General features: G+C 41.3%; 1 protein-coding gene across 1 annotated transcript in view; it reads right to left on the reverse strand.

Moving 5' to 3' along the window:
- MB (myoglobin) overlaps window positions 1-12,357 on the reverse strand; it is a 37,022-nt gene extending 24,665 nt beyond the window's left edge. The window contains exon 1 of the mRNA XM_030206998.1: window positions 12,192-12,357. Coding sequence (XP_030062858.1) covers window positions 12,192-12,286 — 95 coding nt within the window. The 5' untranslated portion in view covers window positions 12,287-12,357. The remainder of the gene's footprint in view (window positions 1-12,191) is intronic.
- Window positions 12,358-13,643: the final 1,286 nt, after the last annotated feature.

A 13,643-nucleotide genomic window follows, 5' to 3' on the forward strand; every position in this document is an offset into this window, starting at 1 on the left:
TTTATCTACTTCACTGAAATGGAGAGAAGAAACTGGAGACCTGAAACTGGACTACAGAAAAGAGGACAAAAAGGCAGAAAATCAATTACCTCTCTATTTCAGAACAAAAAGATCCAGACATGATGAAAAAAAAGGAAGAGAACCTAAATGGACAATACAAAGCCAGATTAGCTAAGAGTGCATGGGAATCAGAGTAAAGCTAAGCCAACCAAAGGAATCTTAATTTAACTGAAGGCTAACAATGGGATCTCAAAATTAGGTTTTCAATACCAGTAATGCAAGACTCTTCCTGTGCTATTCAATAGGTTGTGCCATGCCTGCTGATAAAGCTTCAGTGTGTGATACATGAGGTGAAATTCTAGTGGAAGACAATATGTAGACCCGTAAGCTACATAAATAACAGAAAAACAGCCCAGTGAGAAATGCTTTCTAGAAATATTGTTGATGCATTCACATCTACAAATGTACGAGAATTATGTTACAGCCATTTATCAAAAACATGAGTGAAATATGAAGTGGTTTTGTGAACCTGTCTCATGTGTGCATAGCTGCCCTAACTTGATTTTTAGTGTTTATATATATATATATATATATATATATATATATATATATATATATATATATATATATATATATATATATACTGTATATATGTAGTTGTCATTAAAAAAAAAACAATTAAAAACCAATACAACAGCATTTCATCATAAACAGTTAAATAAAACTAATAAATGAAAGGCCAATAAATCGATAAACTATATAGTTGAAAAACCAACACAAGTGGGGAAAGCATGAAGAACATCACTCATGGAATTCTGTCCAAAGCCTCTACATGTAGATGCGTATGTGTGTGTGTGTGTTGGGCAGGAGAATTGGTATGTATGTGTGTACATGTTTATATGTGTTGGTGTGTGTAGGCATGCATGCTTGCATATATCTGTGTGTGCTTTCTGTGTGTCTTTGTTCAGGAGAGGAGATGAGAAGGATGGCATTTTGAAAGATTCAATTCCTTAATCACTATGTTACAGTGAATTTGTGTATGTACTGCAGTTGGCCATAATTATTCTTAAGAAGCTGATGATGAAGATGGAGATGAGAATGCAATTTATGCCAGAACCTTTCAGCATGGTACAACTGGTGCTTAGTGAAGTGTAGATCACCGTTAAACCAGGGATTACAAAAGACTGAGGATGAAGAAGTAGTACGATAAAGGACTGAATAGCAGCATGAAAAGTAATATTCCAAGTATCGGCCTGGGTAGAGAGTGGTAAAGCTGTGAAATCTGTCAGGAAGGCAGTCAAAAGAGAAGGGATGGTCGATGAGTCCACTGATCTGAAATCAAGGAAAGGTTTACTAATTTGAGGGATAGAGGGGTTAGGACAGGCTAAGGATACAGAGAATTCGATTAAATGATGATCTGACCAGGGCAGCGGCAACAAGGAAAAGTTAGTTAAAGATATGAAATCAGAATTACGAGAAAAGCTCAAGTCCAAAGTATGGCCGGCATGATGGGTTTGAAAAGGAACGTTTTGGTAAAGGGAAAGATCAGACAATAAAGATAGAAATTGTTTGTCCAAAGAATGAACAGAATTATCAATATGAAAATTGAAGTCATCTAAAATAAGGAAAATTAAGGTAATATCTATGAGGCATTGGAAAAATTGATCGAGTAAGGAAGCCTGGGGAGAGGGAGGAAAGTAAAGAAGGAGAAAATAAACAGGGGGAATGCCTTCAAGGCGGAGCAAAGGAGAATCAGAAAAGGGGACAGAGTCTTAATCCATAACAGAAAAAAGAAGCATGGAGGGGGCAAGGATTGCATCCTCACTCCTTATAGAAAGAGAACAGTGGAAGGTAGAATAAGCAGAATAGCCAGAGGGAAGACATTAAAATAGCATGGGGGCCTCCCCTTCATCGAATCAAGTTTTCATGAGGAAAAAGAGAGATTGTGGATGGGCTTGAAGGACATCTTCAATGAGCATAGATTTATTTCCAAGCGAACGACAGTTCAGAAGCAGGGCAGAAAGGGTAAGAAAATTTGTTAAGGAAACAGCTGAGGGTGGGGGGCATAGTTGAGGGTTTCATAAAGGGGACAAAAGAAACTAGGGTGCAAGGCCTAATACAAAGAAGGGAAGGTAGGACATGTTTACCTTATATTATCTGAATAGAAGCTATCTGGAATATCGGCAGAAGAAAAATTAAAGTAACGATGTTACTAGTAAAGGGCGAACCTTACCAAAGGATGAAATAGAGTAAGGTCCGGGGGAGTAGCTGAGTCGCCCAGGAGTCTCTGCTCTTTGGGTGCATGCTGCTGCGGCATGGATGCCGCTTGTAGTAGCATTAAAATAGTGACAGTGGTGACATCACCTATGCACCTGAATCAGGGCAGGGCTATGGGCACCGGAGGTAATCAGGCGGGCACAGCAGGGAAACAGCAACAGGCTCCTGGAAAGTAACAACAGCAGCAAGTCAAATAGTAGCAAAGCACAATAGCAAGAAAATATACTATTAGTAATATTTACTATTAGTTATTATTTCTATAGTGCTACTAGATATACACAGCGCTGTACACTAAATATGTAAGATCTGCTTGACAGAGCTTACAATCTAATCAAGACAGACAAACAGGACAAATAAGGGATAAGGAAATTACTTACAGATATGGGCACTGAATAGGTGACTAGGAGTTAGGAGTTAAAAGCTGCCTCAAAAAGGTGGGCTTTTAGCCTAGGTTTGAATAAGGCCAGAGATGGAGCTTGACATACTGGCTCAGAAACGTATGGTGCAGCAAGATAAAAGGAACAGAATCTGGAGTTGGCAGTGGAGGAGAAGAGTACAGATAAGATGATGAGCAGAGTTCCCGGGGAGGAGTGTAGAGAGAGATAAGAGTGGAAAGGTAGTGAGGAGCTGCAGAGTGAATACACTTGTAAGTCAATAAGAGGAGTTTGAACTTTATGTAGAAATGGATAGGGAGCCAATGAAATGACCTGAGGAGAGGGCTAATATGAGCATAGCGACACTGGCGAAATATAAGCCATACAACAGAAAAAGGGGGGGGGGGAAGGAATAGTCAAAGGAGCCATAGATGTAGGCAAGGGACTGAAGAATAAGGGAGTTTTGAAGTTGTAGGAATGGTTTAAATGAAAGACTTAGCATGTTTAATTAGGCCTAAGCTTTGTACTTTACAATAGACCACATAGTCTGAAGTAGGCAATTGGATGAGTAGAGAGAGTTATGAGACATGATAGAGACAACAAATGTACATTAGTAAAGCTATAAGTGTAAACTCACAATTTGTAAACTGATGTCTCACTCTGTTTGAACGTTTACTTGCCTAATAAACAAAATATTAAAATAAAATAAAAAATAAGCCATACAACAGAATTTTGAATGGATTGAATGGGAGAGAGGTAGCTTAGTGGGAAACCTGTGAGAAGCAAGTTGTAGTAGTCTAAGCATGAGGTGATAAGAGTGTGGATAAGGGTTCTTGGTAATGTGCTCAGAAAGGAAGGGATGCATTTTGGTGATGAAATAGAGAAAGAAATGACAGGTTTTATCAGTCTGTTGGATATGTGCAGAGAAAGAGAGAGAAGAGTCAAAGATGATCCAAAGATCATGAGCTGATGAGACAGGGAGGATGAAAGTGTTATCCACAGTGACAGAGAATGGGAGAAGAGGAGAGGTGGATTTAGGGGAAAGATAAGAAGCACAGTCTTGGCCTTGTTTAGTTTCAGATGGCAGTGAGACATCCAGGCAGCAATGTCAGACAGGCAGGCTGAGACTTGGGCCTGGACTCCTGCTGAAATTTCTAGTGTGGAGAGGTAGATATGGGAACCATCAGTATAAATGTGATACTGAAAACCATGGGAGGAGATCAGAACACCAAGGGAGAATAAGTATAGATGGAGAAAAGAAGAGGTCCCAAGACACAGCCCTGAGGTACACCAGTTGATAGTGGGATAGAAGTGGAGGAAGATCCACCAAAGCATATACTAAAAGTGCGAAAGGAGAGAGAAAAAGAAAACCAAGAAAGAACAGAGCTCCAAAATCCAAGTGAGGACAGTATATCAAGGAGTAGGTGGTGATCAACACTGTAAAAAGCAGCACATAGATTGAGAAGGATGAGGATAGAATAGAGATCTTTGGATATGGCCAGAAACTGGTCACTGGAGACTTTAGCAAGGGCGAAAGCAGATTGAAGTGGATCAAGAATAGCTTGAGATGAAAGAAAGTCAAGACAATGGCGGTGGACAGCATGTTCAAGTAACTTGGATAAGAAAAGGAGGAGGGAGATGGGTGGTAGAAGGGAAGGTAGGGTCCAATGAAGGTTTTCTGAGGAGTGGCATGCTTGAAGGCATTGGGAACAGCGGCAGTGGAAAGTGAAAGATTGAGGATATGACAGAAGGGATGACAGTAGGAGAGATAGTGCTGAGTAGATGGGTGGGAATAGGATCAGACGAACAGGTAGTCTGTTTGGAGGAGGAAAGAAAACGTGCAGCTTCCTCCTCAGTGATTTAAGAAAAAGGGTTCTAGGGGTGATCCGGGAAATCATAGACCAGTAAGCCTGACCAGTAAGTAAATGACCATTTAACCCTACCCTCTGTTTTCTGTCTTCCCTTGGCTGAACCCATGCTGACTCTGTCCCATTATACCATGTTTGTCTAAGTATTCTGTAATTTTATTCTTTATAATAGTTTCCACTATTTTGCCCTGCACCGAGGGTAGGGTTAAATGGTCATTTCTGTCAATGGAGGAGGGTGAATAGTGGAGTCCCGCAAGGATCACTCATAAAATCAGACAACACAATATTTACCATCTTGATCTTATTCAAAATGTGGCTGTGTGACTTATCAATGGTTCTAGAAAATTTTGATAACATTACTCCTCTTCTTAAGACAGAACATTTGTTGCTGGTCACTCATAAAATCACCTATAAACTCCTTAACCTAGTCTACAAGGCTCATTCTACTGGCACACCCTTCGGCCTTTCTCACTTCTTGACCTAATACATGTTAGCAAGGCTCCTTCACTCTCTATCAGCAAACATGCTAAATGCTCCCTTTCTTTGTACCGTATGTCATGGCTTCATTCACTCCTGTATATTCAGTATGATTGGCTTTGTTAAATAAGACTTGATATACCACTCTTAAGGCAGCTGTCACAGCAGTTTACAGTAAATATAAATATAAGTGAGAAACAGAAAAGAACTACAAATCTCATAGGATAGAGGAAAAGGAGAGGGATACTCAGAGCTAGGACACTGGCCCATAAGCCAGCAACCAGTAGGCCGAACTGCAGCTGGTCACAACCTATATGTGTCAGTAAATAGGTACGTTTTAAATGAGATTACCAGACAAAGGGATGCAGGTAGGGCATTAGATGATTGTGCATAACTTGAAGGTTATGCGCACATTTATTGGTAGCCAGTGTAGGGTTTGAAAGAGGGGTTTCATGCTTTCAAAGCGTGATTTCCCATAGATAACTCTTGCTGCTGTGTTTTGTGCTGTCTGTAGTTTTCTTATGATTTGTTCTTGGCAACCTGCATAGATGCCATTGCAGTAGTCTACGTGGGCTAGCGCCATTGTTTGGATCATGTTGCGGAAGATGTCTCTAGGGAAGTATGGTTTTATGCGTTTAAGTTTCCACATTGTGTGGAACATTTTCTTTGTCGTTATTTTAGCTTGGTGTTCTAGAGATAGGCTGCGGTCTATAGTTATGCCTAGGATTTTCAGTTTGTCTGAGATTGGGAGGGGTGAGTCCATGGCATTGATGGTAGTATGGTGGTCATTGTTGTACTGGGAGGAGAGGATAAGGCATTGAGTTTTTTCTTTGTTGAGTTTGAGTTTGAAAGCCGTTGCCCAAGATTCCATGATGTTTAGGCTGCACAGTCTGTTAGTCCAATGGTTCCCAAACCTGTCCTGGAGGCTCCCCATCCGGTCAGGTTTTCAGGATTTCCACCATGAATGTGCATGAGAGAAATTTGCATACAAGGGATGGAAATCTAGTTCATGAATATTCATGGTGAATATTTTGAAATCCTGACTGGTTGGGGAGCCTCCAGATCAGATTTAGGAACTACTGTGTTAGCTAGAAGAAATGTAATTTTTTTCCCACTGAGCAGCTGTTTTGGATGGTTATGCAACTGAGTACAGATCATGCAGCAAGGCGAGCAAATGTTTATTTATTTAAAAGCATCTACACCCACTGTTCCTACTAGCTTGTTCTCGGCAGCTAACAAGTTCACATAAACAAATCTTCAAAATCAATACAGTTCCTTAGAGCCTTATGAAACTTCTGAAATCTGTTTTCCCTTAATCTGAGAGAATGCTCCCTTGTTTTGTTGCCTCAGGGGTAACCAGAACCCATGTGAGGTCTCCGTAAGATTTATTGGCACAGCTTGTCCCCCCCACCTTTAAAAGGATGCCTGCTTGAGCTATTGATCACAAAACTGAACTGTCAGTCAGCCCATTAATCAGAGTGGATATTTAATATTGTGCTGCATTTTTATCTGCTTCAGTTCAACAAGGTGAAGAAACCGGATAACCGAAAATCAGGACTGAAAGCAAGAAAAGGATAAAAAGGCACAAGAACAACAGCGTCTTTATGTGTAACTAAAAGATCAAGGTGGGATTTAAAAGGAAGGAAAGAAATCCTAACTGGACAGTGTCAGACCAGATCTGAATAGAGTGTGTGGGAATCGTAGTAAAACCATACCCAAAAGAATACTTTAATGGAAACACACCTCACAATAATCTGAACATTAAGTTCTCAAAATGATAAATTAGAAATCAGCAGAATAACCGTGGGGTTGAAAGTAAGAGTACAGGGTGGAAAATCTAAGCATCATGAACACTCATCAGGAGAGGCATGGTGGTAGGATCAGACACAGATATACACTACTGGCTTGTAGCCTGACCCAGATGGAGCTCCTGTTCAAAGGGGCAGATCTGTGAGGCTACAGAGCAAATTTTACATTTGTGGGCCTAGAGGTCATGGGGGAGGGAGTGGAGAAGGGAAGGAAGGAGACCCTTCTTTAAGGCTCTACACAACTAGCCACTCACTCTTCAAATGACCCCTGTCAGGTGCCCCTTCCATAGCTTGTGTCTGGATGGGCGTACCAAAGCAAGTCCATACCTCGAAGAGGGGGTGTTCAAGAAACAAGCCCACAGCACACTGTCATGTAACTGAAACTCCAGCTTTACTGAATGAACTTTTGGAGCAAACTGAGCACAGTACAATACCTTCTTTAAAGACACTGCTTATGTCATTCTTAGGCACCATTTCTTTTGTTTCTGAATTTTCTAGTGTTTCTTTTTATCCCATCTATATTTTTAGTCTTTGTTCTCTTCTCCTCCCCCTGTCTCTGTCCTCTACATTTCTCTTCTTCTCCCTCCTTCCTTCCCTCTGCAGCTCTACTCCATCCTCTTAGTTCTCTTTGCTGCCCTTCACACCATTCTCTCTCATCTCTCTCACCCTCTGTCTTCACCTGCCTCCCCTCCTTCCATCACTTCTCTATATCTCTTACTCTTATCCTCCTCTCTCTCATTTCTTCCTGCAAAGAGTTGCTGTGATGCAAAAACATGCACAATAGTTCATTAGTTGTGAATTTTCTGAAACCGGCAAGTTGAAAGCATTTTTAAAAGCCAGTTTTCACAAAAAAAATAGTTTTTTTTTTGGTTACCCATAGCAAAGTTTCTTGCTTGTTTGCATACATAGCAAACTTTAGGCAGAAATGGGTCACTAATCTCCAGGGAATCCTTGCAGGTTGGAACGTGGGTCCCCTAAATATAGCTAGAGTGCAGCAGTACTACTGCCAAGAATCATTCAAAGAAATGCTTGACCTTCCTGTATCATGAATCAGATGTCTGTGGCTCTTGTGGAAAATATAATCAAACAGTGGAAAAGAAGTGATGACTCATAACATTAAAAAAAATCAAATTTGCAATCAATAATAAAGGCAGATCATCCTTCCATTAACTCTAACATTTTTTGTAGTAGCTATTTACCTACGATTGTCTATTTGTAATGACTGCCTTTTCCCCAACACACTCCTACATCTTTATCTGCAAGATTTATGGCCACCGATTTGTAATTTTCAAGTTCTACAGTATCCTGTAGGACTTCCTGCGTGTATGTGCATCTTCTAGTCCAGGAGAAGGAAAGGTGTATTTTTTAAAACCTCAAACCAAGACTTAGGAAGAAATGCATCACAACTATTGGAACCCCCCCTCCCCTAAAAAAAAACCCTATTAACATTAACTTGTAACTCAATTTAAAGAGATCACGTGTCTTTTGAAAGTGCTATTCAAAAACATGAGTATGTATCAATAGTTTTTTTTTTCATTTTGGGGAAAATTTTGAATAGCCTGTGTAGTTGTAAAATATGTTGTTTTTTTTAACCAGGCAAACTTTATAATTAATATTCAAAGGGAAACTACCTAGGTAGTAGGGTTGGTAAGTTGCACATGATATAGGCTTGCTAAATCTCAGTTCAATTCCTGGTAGATGTAAATCATATTTCAAAATTAACACTTTCATTGGCTTAGCAGGTGTGATAGAACATTGAAAGATATTAGCAGAGCTGTGTATGGGGAGGGGAAAGGCAAGGTCTCAGGACTGGAATAGCAGGGCGTGTTGAAAGGCAGGATTGAGGTACATTAGTAGAGCTGTGTGTAGGGTCTCAGTACGGGAAAAGCAGGAAGTGCTGCAGGGTAGGACTGAGGTGAAATAGTAGAACTGTGTGTAGACTTTCAGTATGGGAAAAGCAGAGAGTGCTGCAGCAGCATTGAGGTGAAATAGTATAGCTGTGTGTAGAGTCTCAGTTTGGGAATAGCAAGGGGTGCTGAAGGGCAGGACTGAGGTGAAATAGTAGAGCTGTGTGTCTCAGTGTGGGAATAGCAAGAGGTGCTGCAGGGCAGGATTGAGGTACAATGGCAGAGCTTTATGTAGGGTTTCAGTATGGGAAAAGCAGGGGATGCTGAAGGGCAGGATTGAGGTGCAATAGCAGAGGTGTGTGCAGGGTCTCAGTATTGGAATAGCAGGAGGTGTGGCAGGGCAAGACTGAGGTACAATAGCAGAGCTTTATGTAAGGTCCCATTATGGGAAAGGCAGAGGGTGCTGTAGACAGGACTGAGGTGCAATAGCAGACATGGTTGTGGCTCTCTATATGGGAAAAACAGGGGGTGCTGCAGGACAGGATTGTGGTGAAATAGCAGAGCTGTGTGTAAGTTCTCAGTATGGGAAAGGCAGGGGGTGCTGCAGGACAGGATTGAGGTGCAATAGCAGAGCTGAGTGTGGGTCTCATTATAGGAATAGCTGGGGGTGCTGCAGAGCAGGACTGAGGTGCAGTGGATTTAGATGTACTTGCAGAGCCATGTGATAAGTTGGTATGATGCTTTCAACATTTACCCTGTCTTTGCAGAGAGGTCAGTGAAGTATGCAAGCCTCTTGGAAAGATTTTAGTGACGTTGGTATCATTTTTGGCATGAAGATTTCAAATTTGACTTTTCATCCTTTAAATTGCAGGCTCAAACCCATCTGAAACCAGTTTCCTCCTGGCAGCGTCTAATTAATTAGGTTCAGAGTCGAATCAGGGGACTGAGCCCAGATGCACAGATGGCTGTTTCTGAGATCATATAATCACTGGCAGCCTCCTGCCCAGCAGACGGTGCGTCCTGGACACTGGAGCATGGGGGTACAGTAAATGGGAAGAGGAAATGTAATTTTACTCAGTAGACTGAACAGATAAATTTACTACTGAGTGGGCACATGGAAGCACTCTGTCCTGAAAGGTTACATGACAAACTCTGAGCACTGTTCTTCCAACTGAATATCAGCAGCCCCACTTTCATTACTCACTGAGGGTATAATTTTAAACAGTGTGTCTAGGTCAGAGCTTGCAAACTGTGGGTCAGGACCCCAACTGGGGTGACCAAACCCACATTTGGGGTCACGACCTAGGTGGGCTCTCCATAGGTACATCATTCTGTACATTGTGGGGTCAGAGCCTCAAAAAGCTTGACAAACACTGGCCTAGGTAAAACGTACAGGAAGGGTTTCCTCTGTGTGAGTGTTGCAGACTTTTCAAATCAAAAGTAGATGGGTGCTTCCTTTCTGAAAATCACATTTACACCTGCTCTCCAGGGCACAGAGTGTTACTGGCTTGAATTTCCCAAAGAGAAATCCTGCTGGCTGTGGGTAAAAATACACACATATGGGCTGTATATACATCCTTTCATCTACTGATTAGACAGTTTTGTATACGCCCATTGCTATGGGTGAAGCACTGTTCTGCCCTTGGAACTGGCTTTGAAAATTACCCTTGGAAATATCATCATGTGTACCTTGGCCTGTAGGAGTTCTCTGGCTAGCTGCTGCTCCTAGCTAGGTAAGTCCAGCTCACTGGTATTATTAATTAATTAGGATTTATGTAAAAGGGATGGGATTTGATATACTGCCTTTTGGTGGTTACAAAGTGCTTTACGTATTATATACAGGTACTTATTTTGTACCTGGGGAAATGAAGGATTAAGAACATAAGTGTTGCTTTACTGGGACAGACCGAAGGTCCATCAAACCCAGTATTCTGTTTCCAACAGTGACCAATCCAGGTTACAAGTACCTAGCAAGATTCCAAAACAGTAAAATAGATTTTATGCTGCTTATCCCAGAAATAAGCAGTGGATTTCCCCAAGTCTGTTTTAATAATGGCTTATGGACTTTTCTTTTAGGAAATTATCCAAACCCTTTTAGCTTCAAAAGCTAATCAAAAAATGTATTGCTAGTCCAATAAAAAAGGCATCATCTTCTTTTCTTTTCTTTGCTTTGTTTTATTTCTATTTATTATCTTTAAAAGAGGACTAACACAGCTGCCGCCCCACTTTACTCATAGTTGGGGAGAAATTTCTTTTTCATTTATGTAATGAGGAATGTTTTGATTTGCCTTCCACTTCCACAAAGGCAAACAGAAATTGTGCTGGATTCCAGGGACCTCTCTCTGGTCTTCTGTTATCCTCAGGGATTATCTAACTTTATAGTCTTAGGAACTACAGCTGGGTTAACTGGGCACAGGAAGCTAAAGTGCCTTGCTAGAGGTCACATCGTGTCCTCAGGAGAGCCTGGCTCTGACCCAGGTGTCCCGGCTACTACCCTAATCCCTAATCTCCCCCATTCATTCCCAGAGGAAGAGTAGCATAGGGGTTAGAGCCGTGGGTTGAGAACCAGCCAAGCCAGGGTTCAGATCACACTGACACTCCTTGTGACCTTGGATAAGTCAAGGCAACAAATTTGGTGCTTAGATGCAGCTCGCTGAATGCTAATTCTATAATGGCATCTAGGAACTGAGTTCTAGAGCGAGGGGGTTATACTATTCACTGCTTCAGGTACAAACCTAGATTGTAAGTCCTCCAAGGACACAAAACAACCTGCTGTACCTGGATGTAACTCACCTTGTGCTTCTATGAAAAAAAAAAGGTGTGAGCTAATTCCGAAATCCTTTCCCATCCCATTTCGTCTTTCGTCCAGACTTAAAGCCCACCTCTTTACCACTGCTTTTGACTCCCAACCATTACTCACTTGTCCTGTCCTTTATCCTCACCTCTCTGTTCCCTTACCCTTAATTGTTCTGTCTGTTTACCTGTCTTATCTAGATTGTAAGCTCTTTGAGCAGGGACTGTCTCTTTTTGTGTATGGTGTACAGCGCTGCGTATGCCTTGTAGCGCTATAGAAATGATAAATAGTAGTAGTAGTAGTAGTACTGTGTTAGTATGCCGCAAGTGCATCGCAATTATTGCTGTGATATTTGCAGAAAAGATTTCAACCTCTTGATTGTTGCACAGAAATGTTTAACAAAACAAAAAGAAAGATATGAACCCCCCCCCCCCCCAATCTGATACCTGTGCAAAAGACTGCCATGACTTGTGGTGAAGCAGCAGTGCCCGGGATGCAGCTGCTCCTTCAAATACTTCTCATTTTCTGGATTCTGCACAAATCTTGTTTGAGCATCTTAGCTTTTTTTTTCTGTTAAAAACTCTATGAGCAGCTAATTCCCCTGACTTTCTAATTAATCTCTGTTACTTTGCTTGCAGTCTTAGGCAGTTCAGAGTGAATAGAGCTGTAACCAGAGCTGGTAACAGTACCTCTTATTCCCAGTCTAAGAGGCAGTGCATATCTCTACACATCATTTTGCTTTTTACCTGATGAGCACAGCGTGTCCGTGGCCTGTGAGATCTGCCTCCACTTTCTCCCACACATGCAGGATATGGTGCCACTCCTGGTCACTGAGAGCCATTGTGAGGCAGCTGATTAACAAATGCAGGAAGAGACAACCTTCTTTCTCTAAGCATCCTACTGCTGGAGATCGCTCTGGTTTTATAGCCTGTCCCTGACCTGGAGTCTGTCAGTCAAGAAGTGACAAGCTTCACTGTATACCTATGGCCCTCCCTAGTTCACTGTGCCAGCCCCCTGTCCTTTATGGGCACTGTCCTCTGTCTCTCTCTCTCTACCCAAGTGCTAGTTTCACTCTCTCTCTTCTTCTCATTCTTTCCTTGTCTCCCCTTTCACTCTCCCTTCTTTTCTGATTACATAATCTTTATTGGCATGATAATTTGTGCACGTAGCCCAAGCACAATAGCAAGGTTAAAGGAAAGAGTTGCTAAATAATTTGTTCTCACTCCACTTGCCAGTTTCTACTCTTCCTTGTCTCACTTCATAGCATTTGTATCTCCTGTTCCTCCCAGTCATGTCCATTCTACATTTTTATATGTTTTCCTTCTCTATTCCTTTCCCTTTTTCCTGCTTAAAAAAAAAATATTTCTCTCTTCTCTTCTCTCCTTTCCTTTCACTTTCTCCCTCTTACTGTCATTGTCTGTCTTTCCCCTTCTCCTCTCACTTTCACTGACTGTGTATCTGTCTCTTTCACTTTTTTCACATGGTCTTTCTCTCCCCTCCCTTTCTTTTTCATCACATTTCTATATGTGTTTCAAAACATGTTGTAATTAAGCAGATCTGACTCAGCGGTTCATTATTACCTGGCTCTAAAGAGGTGAAAAGCTGGTCAGAACACTCTTGGATACTATAACCACACATCAAGCACAGTGTGGGGGGGACAAGCTTTTCCTACATGAGTACGAAGATGTGGAATGAACTACCAACTCACCTGAAAACGATCCACGAATTAAACAACTTCCGCAAAACTTTGAAAACCTATCTCTTTAACAAAGCCTACCACGAGAACCCTTAACTATTTGAACACAACCTTTACACTCCTTTACTCAGAATGTCTCACTGTACAGCTGCATAACCAGATCCTCTTGTCTTCTTTTATCTCTCTGCTACAACAATTGTATTTCTTCCCTGTTATGGCACTGCCATAACAGATCTTTGTAAGCCACATTGAGCCTGCAAATAGGTGGGAAAATGTGGGATACAAGTGCAATAAATAAAAAATAAAATAAATAATGGATGAAAAGATTGTAGAATGCAGCAGACACTTTCCATTAATAGCAATTAGGTCCAGATCTAGTGTATAAGTTTATCAGTGAAATAATCACTTTGGATAACACGTCTACAGATGCAAATGAACACCATCTCCCAAAGCTACACCTGAATGTATGAATCTAGCAAGAAATATGACTAAGGGGCCCTTT

The sequence above is a fragment of the Microcaecilia unicolor genome, chromosome 1, assembly GCF_901765095.1.
Source record: "Microcaecilia unicolor chromosome 1, aMicUni1.1, whole genome shotgun sequence".
NCBI lineage: Eukaryota > Metazoa > Chordata > Amphibia > Gymnophiona > Siphonopidae > Microcaecilia > Microcaecilia unicolor.